The sequence below is a fragment of the Mustela nigripes genome, chromosome 1 (assembly GCF_022355385.1).
Source record: "Mustela nigripes isolate SB6536 chromosome 1, MUSNIG.SB6536, whole genome shotgun sequence".
NCBI lineage: Eukaryota > Metazoa > Chordata > Mammalia > Carnivora > Mustelidae > Mustela > Mustela nigripes.
This window is the reverse complement of record NC_081557.1, coordinates 63,054,032-63,076,754: the sequence shown is the minus strand read 5'-3', so window position 1 is coordinate 63,076,754 and position 22,723 is coordinate 63,054,032. Positions and strand designations below refer to the sequence as shown.

The 22,723-nt window shown below is 40.9% G+C and overlaps 1 protein-coding gene and 1 long non-coding RNA gene across 2 annotated transcripts in view; one reads left to right on the top strand and one right to left on the bottom strand.

The window, feature by feature from the left end:
• Positions 1 to 22,723, top strand: part of GRM5 (glutamate metabotropic receptor 5) — a 517,692-nt gene that overhangs the window by 492,998 nt on the left and 1,971 nt on the right. The window contains exon 9 of the mRNA XM_059391625.1: positions 22,591 to 22,722. Coding sequence (XP_059247608.1) covers positions 22,591 to 22,722 — 132 coding nt within the window. The remainder of the gene's footprint in view (positions 1 to 22,590; position 22,723) is intronic.
• On the bottom strand, positions 3,555 to 22,677 carry LOC132012081 (uncharacterized). Its single transcript, XR_009402518.1, has 4 exons — positions 22,567 to 22,677; positions 20,610 to 20,728; positions 6,419 to 6,509; positions 3,555 to 3,640 (listed from the first exon to the last, which is right to left on the bottom strand). It is a non-coding gene; the product is annotated as an uncharacterized LOC132012081 (long non-coding RNA).

Below are 22,723 nucleotides of genomic sequence, written 5' to 3'. Positions count from 1 at the left end.
CTATCAACTTCCACCTTCTTTTTATTTTATAGAGGACAGAGCAGCATGTTCCCTGGCAGCTTCTCAAATACTTTCCCAACTTACGTTCATCTCTGACATTATTTTCTCAGGCTATTAATCATGCTTATTTCTTTGTGCTTAATCTGACATCTCCGAGTGAATCAGCTTGACATTGCAAGTCTGGACAAAAGCTGTTTTTTCTGGGTACGGGGGCCACCAGATCTGTGGGAGCAAGTAGTAAACCATTTGAATATATTTACTTGCGTACAGACACACAGGGGGCAAAGGATGAGACTGAAGCAGGGAATCACTTTGTAACCATGAACCAGATTTGGCCTTCCTCTCCCCCTCTACAGTGAAGATCTGTAAGGACTTCCCTTCTGTCTTCCCCTAGAATTCTCCCTTTAGCAATCCGACTTGAAAGACTGACTTGAGATTTCTTTGGTTCTCTTTGTAACATTTTAGAGTTGTTGAAAAAGTCCACCCCCTCATCCTGCGTGTCTTCTGATACTGTGCAATATCCACTACATCATCAGTGACCGACAGGTGTTCTCAGCAGTGCCTCTTTGACCTTCAGATTTTTGTGTATTCTCTTGTCGGTGAACTCTAGTCAGAGGAATGGTGGTCTGTTTCCATGTTAGCAAGCGGCCCGGAGAGTGATCTGTTCTCCCTGGCCATGGTGTAGTCTGAAGCCCAGCTGTATTAAGTGGACACTATTCCCTTCATGGATGACATTTTTCAGTCCCTCAAATAAATGGGTTATTAGATTATTTAGAAAAGGTTTGATTTTTTTTTTTTTCCCCAGAGTAAAATGACATTAAGAAGTGAGGTATTCAGGGACGCCTGGGTGGCTCAGTTGGTTAAGCAGCTGCCTTCGGCTCAGGTCATGATCCCAGCGTCCTGGAATTGAGTCCCACATCGGGCTCCTTGCTCCGCAGGGAGCCTGCTTCTCCCTCTGACTCTGCCTTCCACTCTGTCTGCCTGTGCTCTCTCTCACTCTCTCTCTCTTACAAATAAATAAATAAAATCTTAAAAAAAAAAAAAAAAAAAAGAAGTGAGGTGTTCAAAAAAAAAAAAAAAATCATGATGTTTGGAGGTAGAACATGTGGCTTCTAGCCCTGTTTCTGTGGCCACTATGGAGACTTGGCCAGGCTGTAAAGTGTTCTGAGCCACAGGTTCTCCTAAAGGATGAGGATAATAATTACTTTGTTTGTTGAGAGAATCACATGGCACAGGGAAAGTTGTCTCCAATATTGGAAATGCTCTTCACATGTATATCAGTTTTCTCCTTACTTTATCACTGTCAGCATCCAAAATTAGGATAATCTTAAAGGCGACATGGCCATAAATCTGGAAAATAAGATGCAGTGGGTTGCACTCTGCCTCATACATTTTAAAATCAGAAACTGTGTTTTTGGATGATCATGAAGGATGTAACCCAGGGGTAGGTATCTGATCTGAGCTGTGTCTGGAGTCCAAAAGCTGACGCTAGGCTGGTATTTGAGGAGTCAGCATGGGAACAGAGTTGAATATTCTTAGACTTTTTAAATATACATTACAAAAGTCTGTATTGGGATGGAGCGGAGAGGTTAGGAAGGCCCATACTGGGACAGAGGGAAAGGGAAAAATAGTGACTGAAAAGTAAAGGCAAAAACATTCTGTCCAAAGCCAGGAAGGCAAAGGGAAAACTAGGAAGTAAAATCTGGCCCCAAACTCACACATGATGGCATCTGGAAGAGAATTTCAAAATCATTAGCGAGCCAGGGCCACCTTTACGCGGCTCTAGAACTGGACTAGGTAGAGACGAGCACAGAGACACACCTTTGTATTCTTCATTTCATTTTTCTTGATACTTTCTTAGTCTAGTGACAGGAAAGGTGATTGAGAAAAATCTTTGGCAAATCCATGCAGACCGAGGCCGATTCTGCAAACATATAACCAAAAGCTTTATTGAAGCACTTATCAGTACTCTGACTTGTGATAGTTCCCATCAGTTAATCATTCTGACAATGCAACACTAAACCCAGAGTAACTGGTTGCTTTGGTTTCCTGGACCCAGTTCTCGTGCTGTGTGTTGGGGGTGTGGGCACTTCCCACACCAACAAGCAATTCTCTTGACCAGTTGTGTGTCCTGTAATTCAAATCAGTTCTGGCACTTTCAACCTAGAGATGCCACAGGTGAAGAGTTCAGTCCTCCAAGATTGCCCCCCCTTCCGTTACCCCCTCTGATGCCAGTCACAAGCCCAGGCTATCACTTGGGCTTCTGACCAACGAGCTATAGATTGGAGATTCCAACAACCCCCTCCTTGGACTTCTTAGCCAGTCCCAAGTCAGGCTGTTACTTGTATTTCTGACCAGCTGGCTATAAACCAGAAATTCTCGTGATCCCCCTCCTCAGGTTTCAGTAATCTCCTGAGAAACATTTTACTTACCAGATCACAGGTTTCTTGTAGGACATAATTCAGGAGGAGCCAGATGGAAGAAACGCATAGGGCAGCTATGTGGATCTTCTGTACCCTCTCAGGGTGAGCCCCCCTCTTGGCATCTCCATGTGCGCACCAATCCAGAAACTTTCCAAACCCGTCCCTGTGGGGTTTTATGGAGGTTTTATTACAAAGGCATGATTGATTACATCATCAACCACTGGTGGTTGAACTCAGTCTCCAGGACACCTCCCCTCCCCTCCCAGCCGGCAAGGGGGTGGGACTGGTAACCAGCCTCCATCCTTAAGTGCTTTCTGGACTTGGCTTATTAACATAACAAAAGGCACCTTTATGACCCTCAACACTTAGGAAATTCCAAGGGTTTGGGGAACTCTGAGCCTGAACAGTGGAAGTAGACCACATATATCAAAGAAATATATATATTCTCATATATATTTGGTCATCTATATTACTTATATTTGGTCATCTGAATAACCAAATATCTATCTGTCTTTTAAATCACCATATTACATGGATTAGGACTGCAATTAGCAGGGCTTCTAATAACTTAACAATGGTGTTTTACCATGGGTATAATAGCCAATTGTTTAGGTGTTCTCTAAATGTGGGTTACTGAAAAAATAACCATTTGTTTTACCCAGTCAGTCTCCCTCTTTTTCTTCCTATACAAAATCTAACTCTGTGAAGATTCTTATACTTTTCTATATACAATAATATATATAAAAAGGAGCAATATTTAAAAGACAAATGATCAGTTAAGACTAAAGCATTTGTTAGTAACTTGCTTCTTTAGGATCTTCATAAATACACACACATACACACACGAAGAGAATTTATAAATATCCAGACCTAATGCTGTAAATAAACAACCTTAGAAATTCGCAGACTGGGCTGTGACGGAAAAAGTAACAAAAGCAAAGTAAATGCTAGGAGGATTTTGGCATCAGAGAATCTAAAACCTAATTCAAAGTGGCTGACATGATAAGACTCACATAAAAAGAAGTTCTGAGACAAAACAGGCTAATTCCATCTCTCAGAGATATTGTCTAGGACCTACATTCCTCTAATCTTTCATGACACCAATTTTTAGAATGTCGGCTTACCTTCTCTCGTGCCTATAACATGGCTGTAGCATTGTTAAGTACGACATCAGACAATTGTCCATAGCAAAAAGAGACCATGGTTTCCAGTGTTTTCTTTGCCAAGGGTAAAAAACAAACAAAAAAACTGTTCTTAGAAATCTCCAGAAGACCCTCTCATGATAATTGGCCGAAACTGAGAAACAACACGCACCTTCCTCCCCTCCTTCTCCCCTACACTGTGAACTCTGTGAGGCAGGACCTGTGGATTCTATCTCCAGGCCCAAGTGCATTGTCTAGAATTAAACACATGCTCAATTAAAGTCTATTGAATAAGGTAATCCAGTCCATCCACTTGGCTCGATTTAATGAGCCATTTTTTATTCAAATACTAAATATTTTGAACATCTTTTTTAAAAAAGGAAAATTAAGAGGAAGGCCTCTATCCAGGACTAAAAATAATTTTGGTTTTGTTGTACTTTGTTTTATTTCATATTCATTTTAAGACAGCAAAAAAAGAAACTGAGGAGAAAAAAATGATTATTCCAGGGATAAATAAGTCTTTAATTCCAAGTTCCTATATCCCTGCCTATTGAACACCAGGGGCATGGAGGAAATGGCATCATCTCAGGTTCCAGTTTTAGAAGGGAAAAAGGAAAGAAACTTTAACAGTCTTGGGCCTAGGGCACCTGGGTGGCTCAGTTGGTTGAGTGACTGCCTTCAGCTCAGGTCGTGATCCTGAAGTCCTGGGATCGAGCCCCGAATCAAGCTCCCTGCTCAGCAGGGAGTCTGCTTCTCCCACTGACCTCTCTCCTCTCATGCTCTCTCTCTCTCATTCTCTCTCTCTCCCCAAAATAAATAAATGAAATCATTAAAAAACAAAAACAAAAAAGAGTCTTGAGCCTTGCATGCTCTACTAACAGTTATTCTTTACTAGTGAGGCTTATGACTTTGGTCAAGTCAGTTAAATTAAGTCTCAGGGTCCTCATCTGGCAAATGAGTGACACTGTCTTTAGTTACCCACAGGCATAAGTTGATGGATTTAAAAAAAGATGATTTCTGTGAAAGCATGTTGGCTCTGAAAATGGTCATTCAGATGTAAAGGCTCGTCTTGATTCACCATGGAGCAGACTAATGTTGGGACTCTTATAACTTATCTTGGACAAATCATCTGGTACCTTCCAGGTGTGGTGAATTACCAGTTCTGATACAAAAGCTGTTTGAGCTATCCTCCACAATGCAGGCAGCCCAATACTGACTGTTCAGCTTAATGGCATATGAACCTCTTATATCCAAGAAGCCTCTCTTCTCTTTCGGCATCACTACCAATCTCTAATAGAATTTAATGAAAAGAACGATTTGGAAACACACACACACACACACACACACAAAGGAAGGCAGCACATTACAATGACTAAAATTGTGAGTTCTAAACTGGGATTCCCTGTGTTCAAAATCCTTGATCAATCTACTTAATCCTCGCAATCTTCGGTTTCTTTTTCTCAGTAAAATGGATATAATCATAACAGAGCCTCTGCCACGGGTTGTCGCCAGGATTAAATTTAGGTAAAATCCTAACACCATGTCCGGCGCACAGTAAACACTAAATGAATTCTAATTTATTGATATCATTCTTTTCCGTAGAGGTTAGGAACTGCCTTCCTTTTACCGTTGACGGTTAAATGTGATGAAATCCTAGATTAATAGGCCATATAGAAGAGCAGATCATGTGTGGTTTAAAAGCATAACCAAATCATGCCCGACGTGATCCACATGCCATCACAAGCATCTAACGCGTGTTACAGGTCAGCCACTGCAGGGAAGAGCAGAAGCCCGCTTTACCATGAGAACGCCCTCTGCAGCCACCGCCCTTCCTCAGCCTGGCCAGTTAAGCACACAATCATATCTTTCTGTTTGCTCCTGTCCTTGTTCATGCTCACCAGGTACAAAGACAGGAGACTGGCCCAGCACAAGTCGGAAATAGAGTGTTTCACCCCAAAAGGGAGTGTGGGGAATGGTGGGAGAGCAACAATGAGCAGGTAAGCAAACCGTGAGTGGCCTGAGGTGGTGTGAACTCAATGTCCGCAAGCTAGAGGAACAGGTGGCTCCCTGGTCTAGGTCATTGCTCCACTGTGTACCCCATGCAGTGTGTCCAACCAGGGCCACCACTGGTTTTCTGTGTGTGTTTGATTTGCAAAACCCATGCCATCCTTATGTGAAGTGATGGGAGCCTCCTGTCCCAGATGCTGCTGTTTCCCAGGGTCGTGTGCTTTGCATGTCTGAAGCCTTAGCTCACACTTGGTTCTCCCATGGAGTTTAGCTTATTGGTCAAATGCTTCTGGAGTTTGCAAAGTGGAAGAGATTGGAGGAAATTCACTTTTGGGGACTGACCAATCAGTAAAACAAATGTAAAAGCCTAGGACTAGTTCTGAGGGAAGGACTGTAATGAAGGAAGATTCCAGCCCTGATCCCAGACAAACCTGGGTATTATTCTTTGTTTCAGTATAACATCATCTTACAGCCAAGGGCAAATGCCGTGCCAAACTAGTGAGCTGTAGAGGCAAGAGGCTCTTCATGAACTGAAATCAGGAAAGCTAGTCCTCCTCTAGCTACCATAGCTTTGCAGCTCCTTTTTTTCTCTGTGTCTGGTGGCCAACACCCCCTGTCGCTGCGCTGTGCATGTCCCTTCCTACCAGGCACTCCCAACTGAGCTGTGCCCAGTCAACTGGGTTATTTAGAACTATAAGCATCAACTTAGCTGTGTTGCATGAAGTGAACGTGCTTTATTGCATGGGACCGCGTTTCAAGAAAAGGGCTCTGGAGATAAATACTGTCAAGATTGGCATCAAACAGTTCCAGAATCTCGAAGGAGTCTTGAGCTGGGGAATCACTCACCATGAACTAACTCTCCACTTCTACTTTGTTGTGGCATTTCCCCATCCATCGGTGGTACAAAGATGTGGAAGGGAAGCTCCTGAAAGTCAGCCTGGGTGAAAAAGGAAAGGGGAAGTTCAGGAAGTACAGCATGTACATGTGTGTGTGCGTGTGCGGAGACCAGAGCTTGGGATCCAGCTCCCCAGCAAGAAGAAGATCCTGTGGAGCCCTGTTGAACTTTCACCCCAAATATTGTATTTGCTTCCTCTGTAGTAGCCTCCTTCTGGTTTTCAAAATAATGTCTTTCTCCAAGGACCACCACATTGCACAACTTCTGGAGAGGGGCAGTGGAATTCATGTTGCAGTCTATGAAAATGGTACCTAGAACTGTGTAGTGTATAGTCTGGCCAATCTTTTATAGCAACCCTGGCAGAGAGGTTGGCCAGCTTCATCCATGGCTCCCGGGGACAAGGCATTGAGAACATGTGTACCTGTGTAGACATATATATATATATGCATGTATGCGTTAGTGTATCTGGTGTCCTTATGCCCATGATCGCTTTATATAGCCATCTTTGGATCTCAGTGTGTCTGGAAGATAAGCCTCAGTGGATCATTTTGTGGGAGTAACTCAACAGACCGTTATTGGGCCTTCTAGTTTCCTTTCCTTCAGATATGACAAAGTGCTATAATTCCTGTTCTTGAAAATCAGTCAGACAGCACTGGAGTTGGCTGGACAAGGTGAAATGACTGTATTAAATGAATACAGGGGCCCTGTCCAGAGTGACTTCTGATTTGAAGCAGTTATCTAGGACTGGACTTCCCAAACTTGGCTGCCTATCAAATACACTGAGACAAAATCTGTACTGTAGCAACTGTCCTAGGTCATTCCAATTTATACCTATAAATCGATATGGTGGAGTAATCCATTCTTCTAGGAGATGACATGGAGCTATTCATGGTAAACATTAGGTCTCCATTGTGTCATGCATTGGTCTTGGCAGTGTTTAGTCAATGTTTAGAAATCTCCGGTCCAAGCAGCCCAGCGGTGGATTACATTTGCTCAAGGCTGTCCTGACTGAGTATGGGTAAAGAGAAAGTGGGACACAGAGGGTAAGGGGACTCTAGGTTAATGAGACCAGATTCTTTGGGTCAGGTCCAAATCTTCAGAAAGAGCAATTCAATGTATCAATACTGGGAATAGTTCAAGTTTCTCTACAACAGCAAAATAATAGTTAGCTTTTGTTCCCTCACTAGTTTGGATATAGCCAAGGTAATGACAAGGCTTATTACACTGATACATCCAGGTGAAGCCCAGGGGACTACTGCATGCCCTATTAAGGATAGTTCTCTTGGAATGACCACCTCAGCCCCATGGATAAATGTAATTCACTGGAAACAAATGGTCTTCCTGTCCTACTTTTTCTTCCTTCCCATTTACTTAGTATTAAATAAAACAAGATAGAAGAGAGTGAAAGTACTCGGGAGGGAAATCAAGTCCTTCAGTGTTGTAAAGAGAGCTTTCCATTAGGAGGAGAAAATGCCTAGAGACACATGAAAGGAGAAGCCAAAATGTCTAAGACTGTCAAATCTTTTTTTCTAGTCTTCGTATTTGTTTATATAAATATGCACACATACATACGCAATGACATTTATCCAGGAGAAATAAGTTGAAATGAATATTAAGAGAAAAGATATGAGAGGAGACAACGGCAATGTAAACCATTTCGAAATAAGACGGCTCAGTAGTTATTTCCAGTGTGCTTCCTCTGGAATTGAACAGAGGGGCTGGGGAAAGGATCACTACTCTGCTTTTACAGATACTTTTGACATCAGCTGTGGATGCCCTCCTTCTTATGAGCTCCCACTGCCCTCCCCCTCATTGCTTCCTAGAGTCAGAGTCAAGCATATTTACTCTGCAAACATCTGGGCTGGTTCTATAGCCTTAAGCAAATAATCCATCCCAGGGAGGGGCGAAAGGAAGCTCAAACAGCAGCAGAAAACCTGGAGTGTTGCCGTACATCTCATCTGCCTATGTTTTCTATGCTGAAACTATGCAAAGGACAGGACCTAGTGAATTCATGCCAGGGGTGATTCTTCCAGAGCCAAGTTACCTGGCAGGGGAGGCAGTTTTCTGGGGCATGCTGCCCTAGAGCTGAACACTGTCATCTCACCTGAAATGATGACAGGGCCTTAGAGACACTCCCTCACTTCTCCCTTTTCCCTCTACCCCAACATTTGGAAAGGAATAAGAACATTATATGTATCCCTAACACTCTAGCTTCCTGAAATATTATGTTGTTGTTTTCCTTTTATGCAAATTTTTTCCCTTCTGTCAGATTCTAGCATAACTTGTCATCTTTTCATATTCCCACAGTGGACAGTCTAAATGTGTTTCAGAGCAGAGACCTCCTGATGCCAGGAGAAGTGAAAGACAGTCCTAAACAGGGAGGTGCTCTAAGAACCGGAAATTCTCTAAACCCTATTATCGTGTGAGTTTATACCAAGATGGTCCACCTCTGAGATGGCTAAAACCTCAACAATGAATGTTATTATCTCCTGTCTCAGCACGGCCATTCCATCCTAGTCCTCACTGGAGTCTGCATTCTGAAGTGCTTATGTCATACCCCATGAAGGAGAGGCAAAAACATTCTGAGCCTCCCTGTCTCTCTTTGGAAAAGGGCTCTGTAATCAAATGAAATAGATAGATCGATAGTTCCCCTGCAGTGCTTGAAGGAAGGAGGGTGGTACGTGGTTATTTTTACTGTTGCAATGTCATGATATCAGTTACGTAAGGTATTAATCCACTTGAGTAACTGATTTTCACCTAGTAGGTGTAGCATTTAATTTTAATGGGTATAAATGTTTCATAGAGCCTTCAGAGAATCTGGTAATGGTGACGTCATAGTCATGAGGAACTCAGATTTGAAAAGCAATCCTAAAATGTGATGTCTGTGTTAACACTGTTTTGCCTTTCATTGATTCAATTATTTCTTCCTTCATGTAACACTCATTTTATTAAGCAACTACCACGAGCTAAGCACTTACAAGACTCTAGAGATAAATGGGTAAAAATAACTTGACTGATGTCCTTGAAAATCCATAGTCCACAGGAGAACAGAGTCAAAAACAAAAACAAAAACAAACAAACAAACAAAAAAAACACAGATAATTGCAATGGAAGAGAAACCCTATCCCAAAGGAAAATTTATGTGTCCAATTAACTCCTCATTTGATATCAAAAGACTACAGCTTAAGCCAGTGCAAACAGTATTAAGAGTAATATAAACTAAATAATAGTCACCTGAACTGAGTGTTCAGAAAGGACTACACACAGTTATATAAAATTCAGAGCCACAGAGAGAAATGATCTATCTTTCTAGTATGAAGCTAGCTAGTTTCATAGTGATAGGACTGCTGCAGTAGTCTTCTCTTCACTCCTCCCCAGAGTCAGTTTCAGATTAATGTTCTAACTTTCATTTAGAGATATTCTAAAGCAAGTAAAAATAATTACTTATTACCCTTGCTGAAATTACTATGCCTCAAACACTGCAGCAGTCCCTTCCCATTGGTTATGCACTAAATTCTCCCAACAATGATCTTTCCATGGTACAGATGAGGAAAATGAGTCTCAGGGATATTAAATAATAGAGTGATTTAGTGAAAATTCTGAGGTCAAAGACTTTAAAACCTGATTCTAGCACTAGCCAGTGTGACCTTGAAGCACCATTTTACCTCTTTAATCTCCATTGTCTGTAAAATGAAGATAATAATAGAGCACTTCCCTTCCTATATGGTGCTGTGAGAACTAAATGAGATAATGCAAGCAAAGCACTTAGCAGGCATTCAATAGATTCTATTTAGCATTACTGTTCCCCAAGTCTACTCATCTTATAAAGTCCTTTTATGGGGTATTTTCTACCATTCTCCACCTACCATCACCCTTGTTTTCTCAACAGCCAATTCTGGAAAAGTATGTAGAACAAAATCTAGTAGTATCAATGAAATTAATTCAATGATATAATTTCTCTGCCTTAAAATTCATATTCTCCCATGGTTCTCCCTAGTGTTTAGATACACCAGACAACTGGCTTTAAGTGTCTTACCTATATGGTCTTGTACTTCATCTTTAAAAATGTAAACAATAAAGTCCACACTGGAGCCGAACTCAGGGTGGTTCTGGAGTTCATGCTCTAACCACTATGATCTCTGTCACCTGCGATAAAATCCAAACCCACACACTCAGAATACAAGGAACTTCACACACTAACCCTATTCTAACTCTTTGACCTTTTATTCATGTTTTGTCACATATGTTCTCTTCTCCAAAACCCCAAATTTCTTACAATTCTCCAAACAAAGCTGACTCCTTCCTACAATTTCACTCCCTAACACATGCTGCGTCTCCCACTGAATTGCCCCTCCTTGCTTCTTTAATCCATCTTTTCCAACCCCTATTCCTATTCTAGTTGGCAAACTCTTACTCAGTTTTCAAAATCCAAATCTAATGTCAATTCCTCTTTGAAACCTTTCCAAAATTCTTACATTCTACTTTACATCTGTCCAAACTCATAGTTCTAAAGTATTTTGAGTTACCTCCAATACTGCCATATTATCTCATCACCTATCTCTTCCTACTAAGCTTGAAGTTTTTGAAGACAAAAACATGTCCTGTTCAATATTCTACTCTCAGTATCCAAAAGTGCTCTGGGACTGTAGATTCAGTAAATCAGTCAATAAGAGGGCAAGGAGAACCTTTCTGTGTGTAGGCTGCCCTGTTTTAGGGACCATGGGGTGTTCCAGAAAATATGGGATAATCTCCACCCTAAAGAACTGAGAGTCTTTTTCTTTTATTTTTTAAAAAGATTTATGTGTTTATTTGAGAGAGACTGCATGGAGAGGAGGGGCAGAGGGAGAGGGAGACAGAGTCTCAAGCAGACTCCATGCTGAGGGTAGAACCTGACATGGGGCTCAATCTCATGACCCTGAGATCACAACAATGGATGCGTAATCGACTGCGCCATCCATGTGCTCCTGACAATCTTAATAAAGGTATAAAATTCATTCTGATGGAAAATGCAGGAGCAATTGGCTATTTTAAGGTATAGTTATATCTATCATCCAAATAATAAGGCCCAGATTTGAATAAGGGAGGAAGAAAGCAACATGTTTCTAGTTCAGGTTTTTAGAATCCTTGGAAGAAAATGTCACAAAATATATTCAAAGAATGTTAGATGAGCAAGAGAGAAGAAAAGGCAGAAGTGGACATTATGGATCAAATTAGCATAGCCAACATTACATGCTCTATGCTCTTCTTGGAGATTTTCAGTAAATCCTTACAAAACAAAGACTCGAGGGGAACTTGGGATGGCTGGGCATGGAGCCTGCTTAAGATTCTGTTTCTCCCTCTTCCTCATCACCACCTCCGGGGAAATCAGTGAGCACTCTCTGGAAGGAAGTTAGGAAGGCAGGCAGACAGACAGACGGACCTGAGAAGCTCCACAGAAAGCAGTTTAAATCTACTTAACTTATCTGACCATAGAGCCATTTATTCATGAACAACCTATGGTCATTCTCACTTTCTATACAGTTTGCCAACCAGTTTTATAAAAGCATATCAAACAGGGAAAAAAAAAAAAAAAGGAACAGGGTGCCTCGGTGTCTCAGTTGGTTAAGATCTGCCTTTGGCTCAGATCCTGATCCCAGAGACCTGGGATCCCAGAACCCCGGGATCCCAGAACCCCGCATCGGGCTCCCTGCTCAGTGGGAGTCTGCTTCTCCCTCTGCCTCTGTTCCTCCCCTACTCATTCTTTCTCTCTCTCTCACTCTCTCTCAAATAAAAAAAAATTTTTTTTTAAGTAAAGGAACAAAGTTATAGATTTTTGAGTAACTTATAATAATTTCCTGGAATCTTATTATAAGAATTTCTTAGGGAAGTATTTTGGAAGTCTGACAAAAACTGAGTTCAGCTAATGTCCTGTGATCAGACTAGAAATGATTAGCTTCAGTAAATGCCACAAATATAAAAGAATATAAACCAGATTCTTAATTTCCTTTGCTTATTTTTCCAGAAGAATCACTAATTGCTGTGAGTATATTCTACTTCTTCTTTCAGCGTGGTATAATATATACGTAATACATATGTGGCATAGTATGACTTAGTAACAGGACCGCTTGGGTTCCCTGGCTCTCTGCTCTCAGTTTCCCTCAGTCCTCTTCTTGTCTAGCATCCTTTTGTTGGCCAAAAAAAAAAAAAAAGAAGAAGAAGAAGCTGCTCAAAATCTTTTGTAAGGCTGCTGTCCTTGCCCATGAAATACATACATATGATAATTTAGTAGTTATATACAAATATAAGTATTTATGTATATATAGAGAGACAAAAGATCCAATAGCTTATAATTTCTTATAAAAGGGAGGAAGGGGAACCAGAACTATCTCATAGAACAAAGGCCACAAAGGGAACAATCTTGGGAGTTATCAGTTCAAATTCTTGAACTCTAGAGGAAGAAGTCAATACTAGAGGCATACTTAACTTTTATTCCTGCCACAAAATACTGAAAAAATCTTGCAATGTCCACCTAATCTTGTCACCATATTCCCGGTAGGTGGATAATACCAAAATAAGGACAAACTATTCAGCAGAGCTAAGTGCTCTGGAAACTTGAATCACTATTTCAGCTAATCCTATGTTTCATGAATCATTTTGAATGGATTCCTTAACATAAGAATTATTTATTCTTAAAAATGTTACTTCACCACTTAAGGCATAAGGAATCTTTTTTCTAAGCAGAAATCATTTCTTCAGCAACTATTATCACAATCCTGGGACAAATGTCTTATTCTCCACTCCCTCAGTATTCATCTCTGCAATGTTCAGGTCAATGTTAATAGAGAGCTTTGGCATTTATCATCAGATCATTTTATGGATACAAACTTGGGTGTTATTATTTCCCTGGATGCTCCATTCGGATGTGTCTTGTTAGCCCTTTGGTTTTTGTGTGTCCTTAGCACACAGACAATACCACATGTTGACAATGATTCTGGATTTGAGGTCCGATTTGAGGCAGTGTTTTGCCTTCATTTGACTTGGGCACAGGTTCTATAAGCCTCAGATTTTGCATCTAGTGCAGATTAATAATAATATGTTTATTTTTTAAAGATTTTATTTATTTATTTGAGAGCAAGAGAGAGAGCAGGAGCAGGGGGAGGGAAAGCAGACTCCCCACTGAGCAGGGAACCCAATGCGGACTGGATCCCAGGACCCTGAGATCATGGCCTGAGCCAAAGGCAGCTGCTTAACCAAGCCTCGTAGGCATCCCTAATAATATATTTATATGAGGCCTTCAAGGCAAATATGAATTTGCTTTCTTTCCCTAATACTCCCAGCCCACTCCCCTGCATCAGGCACCAAACCAAGCATAGGAAGTGCACATAGTCATTGCCCTTAGAGTGTTCAAGGCTTCGTGCAGAAGCAGATTTGTAAATAAGTGGTTAAAAATACCATGCAATAAGTGCTATGTTAGACAGCTGTCGTGAAGGTCAAATATAATAAAACAGATGGAAACACCTTGTGAGATGTAAAAGTTCTATTCCAAGGAGAGCTATTATCCTCCCAGGATTCTCCTCTTCTTAGTCACCAATCCCAATCCCATGTTTTTTTTGTTTTTTGTTTTTGTTTTTTTTTAAGATTTTATTTATTTATCAGAGGGGGGGGGAGAGAGAGCACAGGCAGACAGAAAGGCAGGCAGAGGCAGAGGGAGAAGCAGGCTCCCTGCTGAGCAAGGAGCCCGACGTGGGACTCGATCCCAGGATGCTGGGATCATGACCTGAGCCGAAGGCAGCTGCTTAACCAACTGAGCCACCCAGGCATCCCCCAATCCCATGTTTTATTCAAGCTTTCAATCAAGCTGGATTCCTCCACCAAGGCGTCTCGGTGGTATCAGCCAAGGGGTGCAAAACAGCCATGTCTTCTAATGCTCCCTCTTTATGAAATTGTAATCTGGGCTTTATGGTAATTGCTGGAAGAAAATAATTTCCGGTTTGGATAAAAAAAATCCTCTAATCTTAGTTGAAGCACCTCAACTAAAGTCTAGAAATTATATAACCCCCCCCCCATGGATTGTGATCTGTTGAAAAAGCATCCTGTTGAACCCAAGCCTAGTTAAAATAGAGCCAAGTGGTTCTCGTTCCACAAGGATTTTTATTAGGAACTAAATGCCTAATAAGAGATGATCTCTGAGGGAATTATCATAGAAGCAGGCAGCCAGTAGCTCATTCCCAGCTACTAAAAAGGGAGGCAAAAATCCACTCCACCCTTGTTGGAAGGGTTTCCTGGGATTGAACATGTGGCATTAGCTGTTTTGCCATATATGCAACACACATATTAATTGAATTTTGTTTATACGTGTTATTTTAACATTCCCCAGCCTTTAAGGCCTCGTTAATCTCCACTTTATTTGCAAATCCTTCCTTGAAATTTCTTTCCCCAGTGAGCAACCTTTTCTCTGCATTCCTCTGATACCAATAGGCAAGGACAAATGTCGTTTCTTTCACAATAGTTTTCAGATCGGTATATTCCTTTCCGTCCTCATTTTTTTCCACACCTGTTATCATCTTAACACCGTGTCCCTGCACTATGATAACAGCTTCTTAAATCTACCCTAGACACCACTCTTTTTCTTGTTTCAATCTTCTTGGTTCCTTATTGCCTGAAGGACTAATTAACTTAACAGATATTAATTAGGCCTTAACATATTCCTGAAGTACGACCAGGACTGGAGCAGACAAGGAATAAGGTCAATGGATGAATCTGCAGTGAGGTTTTAAAGCAGATTTTGGCAGGCTTCCTATATTTAATTGTTTTTGTGGAGCTCCAGAAATATGGAATGCCTAAAAGATTAAATAACACAAAAGAATTCTTACAGTTAAAGAATAACACAGAAAAGAACCCATGAGTATTTCGTTATATATTCATTCATTTATTGATTGAGTATGTAGATTACATATGTATCTAATAATTAGACCATATCTCTCTGGTTAAATATATTAGACCACCTCTCTATACTGATAAGAAGTCCGAGGTTAATTATTAATGAGTTATTAAAATAGCAAAAGAAAGGAAAAGAAAGAAGATCCTTGTAGGTCATGGGTGGCCACAAGGCATTTTTTTTTTTTTTTTAAGATTTCATTTATATATTTGACAGAGAGAGAGAGAGAGATCACAAATAGGGAGAGAGGCAGGCAGAGGGCTGCCCTGCTGAGCAAAGAGCCCGATGCAGGGCTTGATCCCAGAACCCTGGGATCATGACCTGAGCCAAAGGCAGAGGCTTAACACACTGAGCCACCCAGGTGCCCCAAGACATTTTTATAGTAAACAAGAAAGTCCAAACTCTTAACCTGCTGATGCTTTATCCATCCCCATATAGGACTACTGCTTATCTTAGAATATCCTTTGTGGATTCCTGAACTTATGTCACTGCTGTCTTTCCTAGAGGGTAATGCCTACTGCTCTTTTTGGATTTTGCCATAATCTACTAATTTTTCCAGGTGTAGATACAATCTGTCTCCTGAGGCAAGCATCATTCCCTGGCCACTTCCCTCCTGCTAGAAATGATCTCTTCCTCTTGTGAAGTTTTGAATCCCTTGTGATCTGTACTCTACAGTTACCCAATGAACTACTTGCTCCCATGCTCCACAATCTCTCATTCTCCTTGTCCTCAGCACCCTTCCAACTGTCCATCTGCTTCCTTCTTTCAAGGACCTAGGGAAAAGATAAACAACCTCTTTCTATCAAAATACTAGGAATAACTCACATTCCTAGCTTTCTACGTGCATCTTCTCTCTTGCCTGTTTTGAGGGAAGTCTCATGTCAGCAGCTCTCCACCACAGTACCAAAACATACTGATCAATCACAATCATTTGCCGAGGTATCACATATCACTTGTTACCAATATCAGTTGAAATGTCAAAATTTGCAAAATAGTTATCCTTGACATTACACCATTCTCATTCAGTGGCATTCCAAAACAAGAGAGAAGATAAGTGTGCTACACATAAGACAACTAGATCATAGCATGGAGGGAAAAAGAGGGGCTAAAAATTGCTCCATGCTCTTTATTTATATGGTAGTATAAAGTGCCTTCATCATCGAGGCATCCAGTATTATCCTTGCCAAGTGTAAGTGCCCGGGTCAACCTATGCTATTTGAGTTAACAACCAAAGAGTGATATAAGGTGCTTTCTTGAGACTTCAAAGTATATGATTAAGAAGAACGAAGACATATGGTAATAGAGAACATAAATCAAATGACTAACTTATCGACTTAAAAATGCCTATCATCACCAGGTAACATCTGAGGGCTTGAAATAAGGACAGCTTACTTCAAAAAGCAAATATGGGTGGTGTACTTTCATGAAAAGTGAATTGGAGATCATGAGATGGTATTGGTTCCATGTTGTCATTTTCTCACTGCTTAACTTTGGGCAAATCGCCTATCTCACAGAGCCTCAGTTTTATTTTTGAAAGAAGGACCAAAACATGGATCCTATCTAACTCTGACAATCAGTTTTCCTAAAGTACTTTATAAAGCACGATGCAAATATAAGGTGATAGTGCTTCCAATTATTGTGTCACTGGAGGTAATTCATTTCCATTTACTCAAGTGTCTTTGTCTATACGTGTGTTTCTAATGCATACATCATCACAGCCATTTAACTTGTTTCAGCAAGATAGCTATTTACATCCATTTATGGTGTAACTGGGGAAATTTATATGGATGATTCTGCCATTTTCTTATATATGGTGTATTTCTCAGTGTAATTGTCAAAATCAAGATGTCAGATTTTAGGCAAGGCTCAGAAAGAAAGTATTCCACCTAATTTAGAGTGTCTGAATGTGAACAATATCAAATTCCTCATTATCTTTTTAAAAATGTATTTCATACTTTGTAATTCAAAACAAACTATGAAATGTGCAGAAAAATGGAACTGCAATTGGAAATTTTCTGCTTATAATATTCTTAATTCATGAAATTCTTTTACTGGCCTAGTATTTTCTGTAGTCATTCCAAAGACATATTTGCTAATGACATTACGAGATTTTTAAAATTTTTTTAAAGTATTTTTTTGTAGGGGCGCCTGGGTGGCTCAGTCATTGAGAGTCTGCCTTCAGCTCGGGTCATGATCTCAAAGGTCCTGGGACTGAGCCCCGCAGTAGCTCCCTGCTCAGCGGGTCTGCTTTTACCTCTGCCTCTGTTCCCCCTGCTTGTGCTCTGTCTCTCTCTCTCTCTCTGTCAAATGGATAAATAAAACCTTTAAAAAATATATATTTTATGTATTAGGAAGCTCATAATCTTACTATTCCTCTCTCCTGGCTACTTCTAAACTCAAAATCATAAACAAGAGAGGTGTAGTAATGAAGATAATTTTTTCATGAAAAGAATGTGCTAATTTTCAACGGATATATTTGATTATTCTGATACCCTAAATCTGTACAACTCATGAAGGTACTACTAAACCATGTAACAAAAGAGGATAAAGGCATAGTTTTTTTCATTCAGTGAAGTGTTCTGAGGATTTTAATTGTTTCTATGGCCTTAATAAAACCCTAACCAATTTTCAGGAAAGAACCACACCGGCCATTCAACAGTCATTTTTAATTTTTTTTTTTTTAATTCAACAGCCATTTAAAATAAACACAAAAATTCTAAATTCCATAGACTTTTGAATGGTCAAACTCTCTTTATTAACATTTGCCTCCTAATGATGGTTTGCCATGGCAGAATGCTAATTCCTACAGGTTTTGGCAGATGAATAGAGAAACTGGGAGAAGTCATTGAGCTGGCATTCAGAGCCTGCTTGAAGTGAATAAATTATTTATGTGTCATGCATGGAATAGAAAAAGGAAGAATAAACTTCTGAGAATAAGGGTAGCTGGTGTCATTTTGGCAGACACAAACTGTAAACAAAAACAAAAAATGCAATCCTCAAATAACATTATCAAAATGTTCTTTTCTCCCTCCCAGAAAAGAACCAATTGTATAGTAGAAAGAACATTAGAAAACATAGTTTTATATTTGGCAAAGGGTTAATTGGTGCCTGGAAAGAGCACACTTTTTACAGGTTTTTTTGGCCAAACTATCCTTTCCAGATGTAGCAAACCATCTGTTCTGTCTCTCTCCATTCCTCTCTCCTCCTTTTTCTCTAATGCCTAAAATATTCAGTGGGGAAGGTCAAGTGCTATGTACAGGTAAGGAAAAGTTTGCTTTCTCTTGTCTTACCTCAGGGCCCTTAAGGCAAATGTATAATCCTGATCCAAAAAAAAAAAAAAAAAAAAATCTCAACAACAGCAACAATAATGGTTTTATCTCAACTGGTTGTAAGATTTGATGGTGAAGTTTGTAGAGGTGCTGTGCTTTATAAATTACCCTCACGTGTACTACCATTTGGATTCCTCCCAGAAATCATGTGAGGTAAGCAAGGGGAGGTTTATTTCTTCCTTTTTATGTGAGAGAACAAAGAGGCACAAAGGTGTTAAGTGATTTGCCCACCATCACTCAGGGCCAGATCATACACCCACATTCTGGGGCTACTATCAACACTGCCTCCATAAACTTCCATCACTGAGAAATTTCACTAAAACAAATACACACACACACACACACACAAATATATATGTACCTACATACATACACATATATGTATATAAATTACCAAAAAAGGAACAAATCCTTTGATTTTCATAGTAGAAATGAAGATCTGTGTTTTTGTACTTAATTAATTAAATATCTTTTATTTGCATACACTGAGCACTACTGATTACAGTAAGTTCTATGAAAAGTAGATCGATCCATAAAACAAAAGAAATAGGTTTTTTTAAAATATTGAATGTTTTTTAATATTGGATTATTTTTAAAACGCAATTCTAACAAAAACAATCAGTATAGATTTTTTTAAATGAAATGCATATATCCACTCAATTATTAGTTCAAACATATTATGGAGTGCATGCACTGGGTACCCTGGCTATAGCAGGATAAGAAGAACCCTAGTTCTAACCTAGTCAAGGTTAGAAGGGTCAGAAAAGCATTCAAGGCAGGGTCAGAAAAGCATCTCAAGAAAAAGCAATTAAAGTAAAATCTGAAAAACAAACAAACAAACAAACAAAACCTAATAGGAAGAGCTTAGTCAAAATGCAAGGAAGAGACATCGAGGAGGGAACACCATGAAAGAGCATTTCGGGAAGATGTAAACTGTGGAATATTGTAGAATTTAGTGAAGTGGATGCAATCACTAAGCAGACAACTTAGCATGGAAAAAGACCACAGACCAAACCCGATGGAACAACCAAAAAAATCTTATGGCTTTACCACATAAAATATTTTACTTTACACTGAATTCCCTGTTTCTCAGCCAGAGCTCAAAACCACATGAGTACATTGATTTCTGAAATGCAAGATTCACATGGAATGAAAAAACTAACACTCTTAGACACCTTCTCCTTACAAAAACCTTTCACACTTGTACAGTCTGTCTCATTGAATCCTCACAACCACCTTTGCTAAATTACATCCTCTCTGCTTTTGATCAAGGCTTTCAGACTATTATTTTCCAATCATCCAGGATGGGAGATCCAGGATTAGAACCCAGATTTTAGGTTCCTTTGTCTACTGAACTTTGAGGACACCATGCAATAGTCCCGTTAGCTTAAGAAAATCCCATTTGTCCAAAAAGTGCTTATTAAAATTTCCCATTCTGGAGGGAAAAAAAACCCTGTCATAATCCAAGGAATGAAAGGAAGTGCTCAGATTTGGCCTCCATTTCTCTGGTGTCTCCTGCATCCATTTCCACTGGTGTCCACTTGTCTGTCTTGTGCTCTCTCTCCCATATGACCATAGACACTACGAGCAAAGGCATGGCCAGCCGCAATGTCAGCACTCTGTGCAGACTGGCTGGGTAGAATAGCTTCCTTCTCGCACATTCATCCAAAGTCTTTTCAATGTGCCATCATGTTTTTAGGCGCCACTACATGTGATTCCTGTCACCATTAATAGCCAGAGTTATGCTCCATCAAAACCTCTCTATGCCGGAAGCAAGAATCTTTCTACAGTAAAGCTTGGTAGGATAAATCCAGTTAGGCTTCTAGTTTCTAGCCCATGCTTTGTATTAAAAGCGGCCTCAGCAACCTGAAAGATTAATTGTCCTTTCCGACATACCTGTTTCTTATCCTGCTGGTAGGAGAGAAAAGGGATTGTTGGCAACAATCCTCCCAATGAAATCCCATAAATAGTCTGGCCCATTTCTTCTGTGCCATGTTCCAGAAGTTAGTAGACACCTGGGAAGAAGAAAGTAATGCACTAAAAACATAAAAGGTGGCAGGTCAGGTTAATGCAAAAATGTAGAAACAAATCTGCAAAGGAAAAGTTAGGTTGGCAGGGCCTATTCTGCTACTGGAGATGCACGTCAGCCTCCAAACCTGGAAAGAATTTATCCATCTTTTGCAGGAAGAGGGGCAGAGGAGGAGGACATATCTCGTTCCAGAATTCTGAATGACATGAGGTTGCAAAATATTGGGTAGATTAAATAGAATGAGATTTCAGAGGAAGAGCAGAAAAAGGAAGACCACAAAGAAGAAAGGGACAGATGTAAAAAACGAGAAGCAGGATGGGAAAGAGGAAGCATCCTGTCATAGGAGCTGCAGAAACATGGGTCTATTTTCAAAGGAGTAGGTGTCTCAGGCAGAGTGGATCTGGCAGTCCATGGAAGGTGGGCTCCAAATACAATTCAGACCCCTTCCTGGAAAAAAGCAGTTCAGTCCTCCAGCAAGGAGGCCAAGGGAGCAATGGGAACCCAGAAAGAAAGGAGAGCTTCCTGCTAGAGTTTCTCGGTTTGGGAAACACCTGCAGTGTCATCACTTTGGGGATGGAGTGCTGCAAAATGCATAGATCCTTGGAACCCAATCCAGACCATCAGAATCTTCCTGGGGTCCTGCCAGGACAAACAGCGGACAAATGCCCTATATGAGTGTTAGGCATGATTAAGTTTCATCAGCCCTGGCTGAGATGAGAAAACTGGGTAGCCAAAGCCTTTTGTTCATAGACTGCTCAAGGTTCTCACTTGGTCACACCATCTAGGACAGAAAGAGATCCCCTCCCTACAGAGATCTTGGATTCCTTTGTCATGAGAAATCCCCAATATCCCCCACACTCTCTCCACAGAACATTCCTGAAGGTCTGGCCACATCCTCTGACCACTAGTGAGGTTCCTGAGAGAGGATCTGTGGTTTCAGAAGTTGTGTCATATTTACTGGTAAGGAGGACACAGTCAGGACCTGAGGCTGTGGCACCAATTCCATCTTCATCAGAGGCGCTTTCAGACCCCAGGATGGAAACCAAAATGGACTGCTAAGAGAAAGGGAAGAGGGGGAAAGGTCCTAAGAAGTCTAGTGAGCCAGAAACACGCATCAAGACCCTAACTGGAAATCAATATGCGAGGTGCCAAAGGCAATATGCTCTCTCATAGAATTGTGATTCAAGCTATAAGCCTAAAAACAAATTTGGGAGGAAAATTGGGGTGAAGTAGAAACGCTCTAATTAATTAGAAATTTGTGTATGTGTTCAATGAATTTCTATTTTCCAGCAGATAAGCCAGGCTAACTAAAACCATGTTCAAAGTCTGGAGTTGCGAAAGAAACCCCTAGTCAAATACACCAATAGTTGGCTTGCAGGATAAAAAGTGAACTGGAACCGCTGTCTATTTCCTGGTAACCCTTGACTCCTACCCTTTTCCTCCCCTCTGATGACTGGGCTGGTGAGTTGAGGTCCTAGTTCTACCGTTTCCTTTCAGAGGCCGCCAACTTCAAGAAGCTCGTGCCCAGTACCAGGCACTTCTGCACACCGCCACAATACTGCAAGGCTTGGTTTCTAGCTTTGCGGCCTAACCAGCCCCTGCACTCCTGGGCGGGCTCAGAACTGCTGCTACATCTCCAAGAGTCTCCATCCTTTCTCCTCCCTACCGTCCCCTGCCACCCAGTTTCGAGGTAGTGATAAACCGAAGGCCTCTCTTTAAGACCTCTGCCCGGGGTGTCCTCTGAAGCCTTCTTTCCTGAAAGACCAGGAGAAGTCCTTCCCAATCCGAGTCCCGTCACCCAGCACTGGGGAACCTCCGAGTTACCTCTGGTCTCCCTTCTCTCCGCAGCTCCAACGGAAAATCCGTCACGTGGGCCCAGAACGAGAAGAGCAGCCGGGGGCAGCACCTGTGGCAGCGGCTGTCCATACACATCAACAAGAAGGAGAACCCCAACCAAACGGCCGTCATCAAGCCCTTCCCC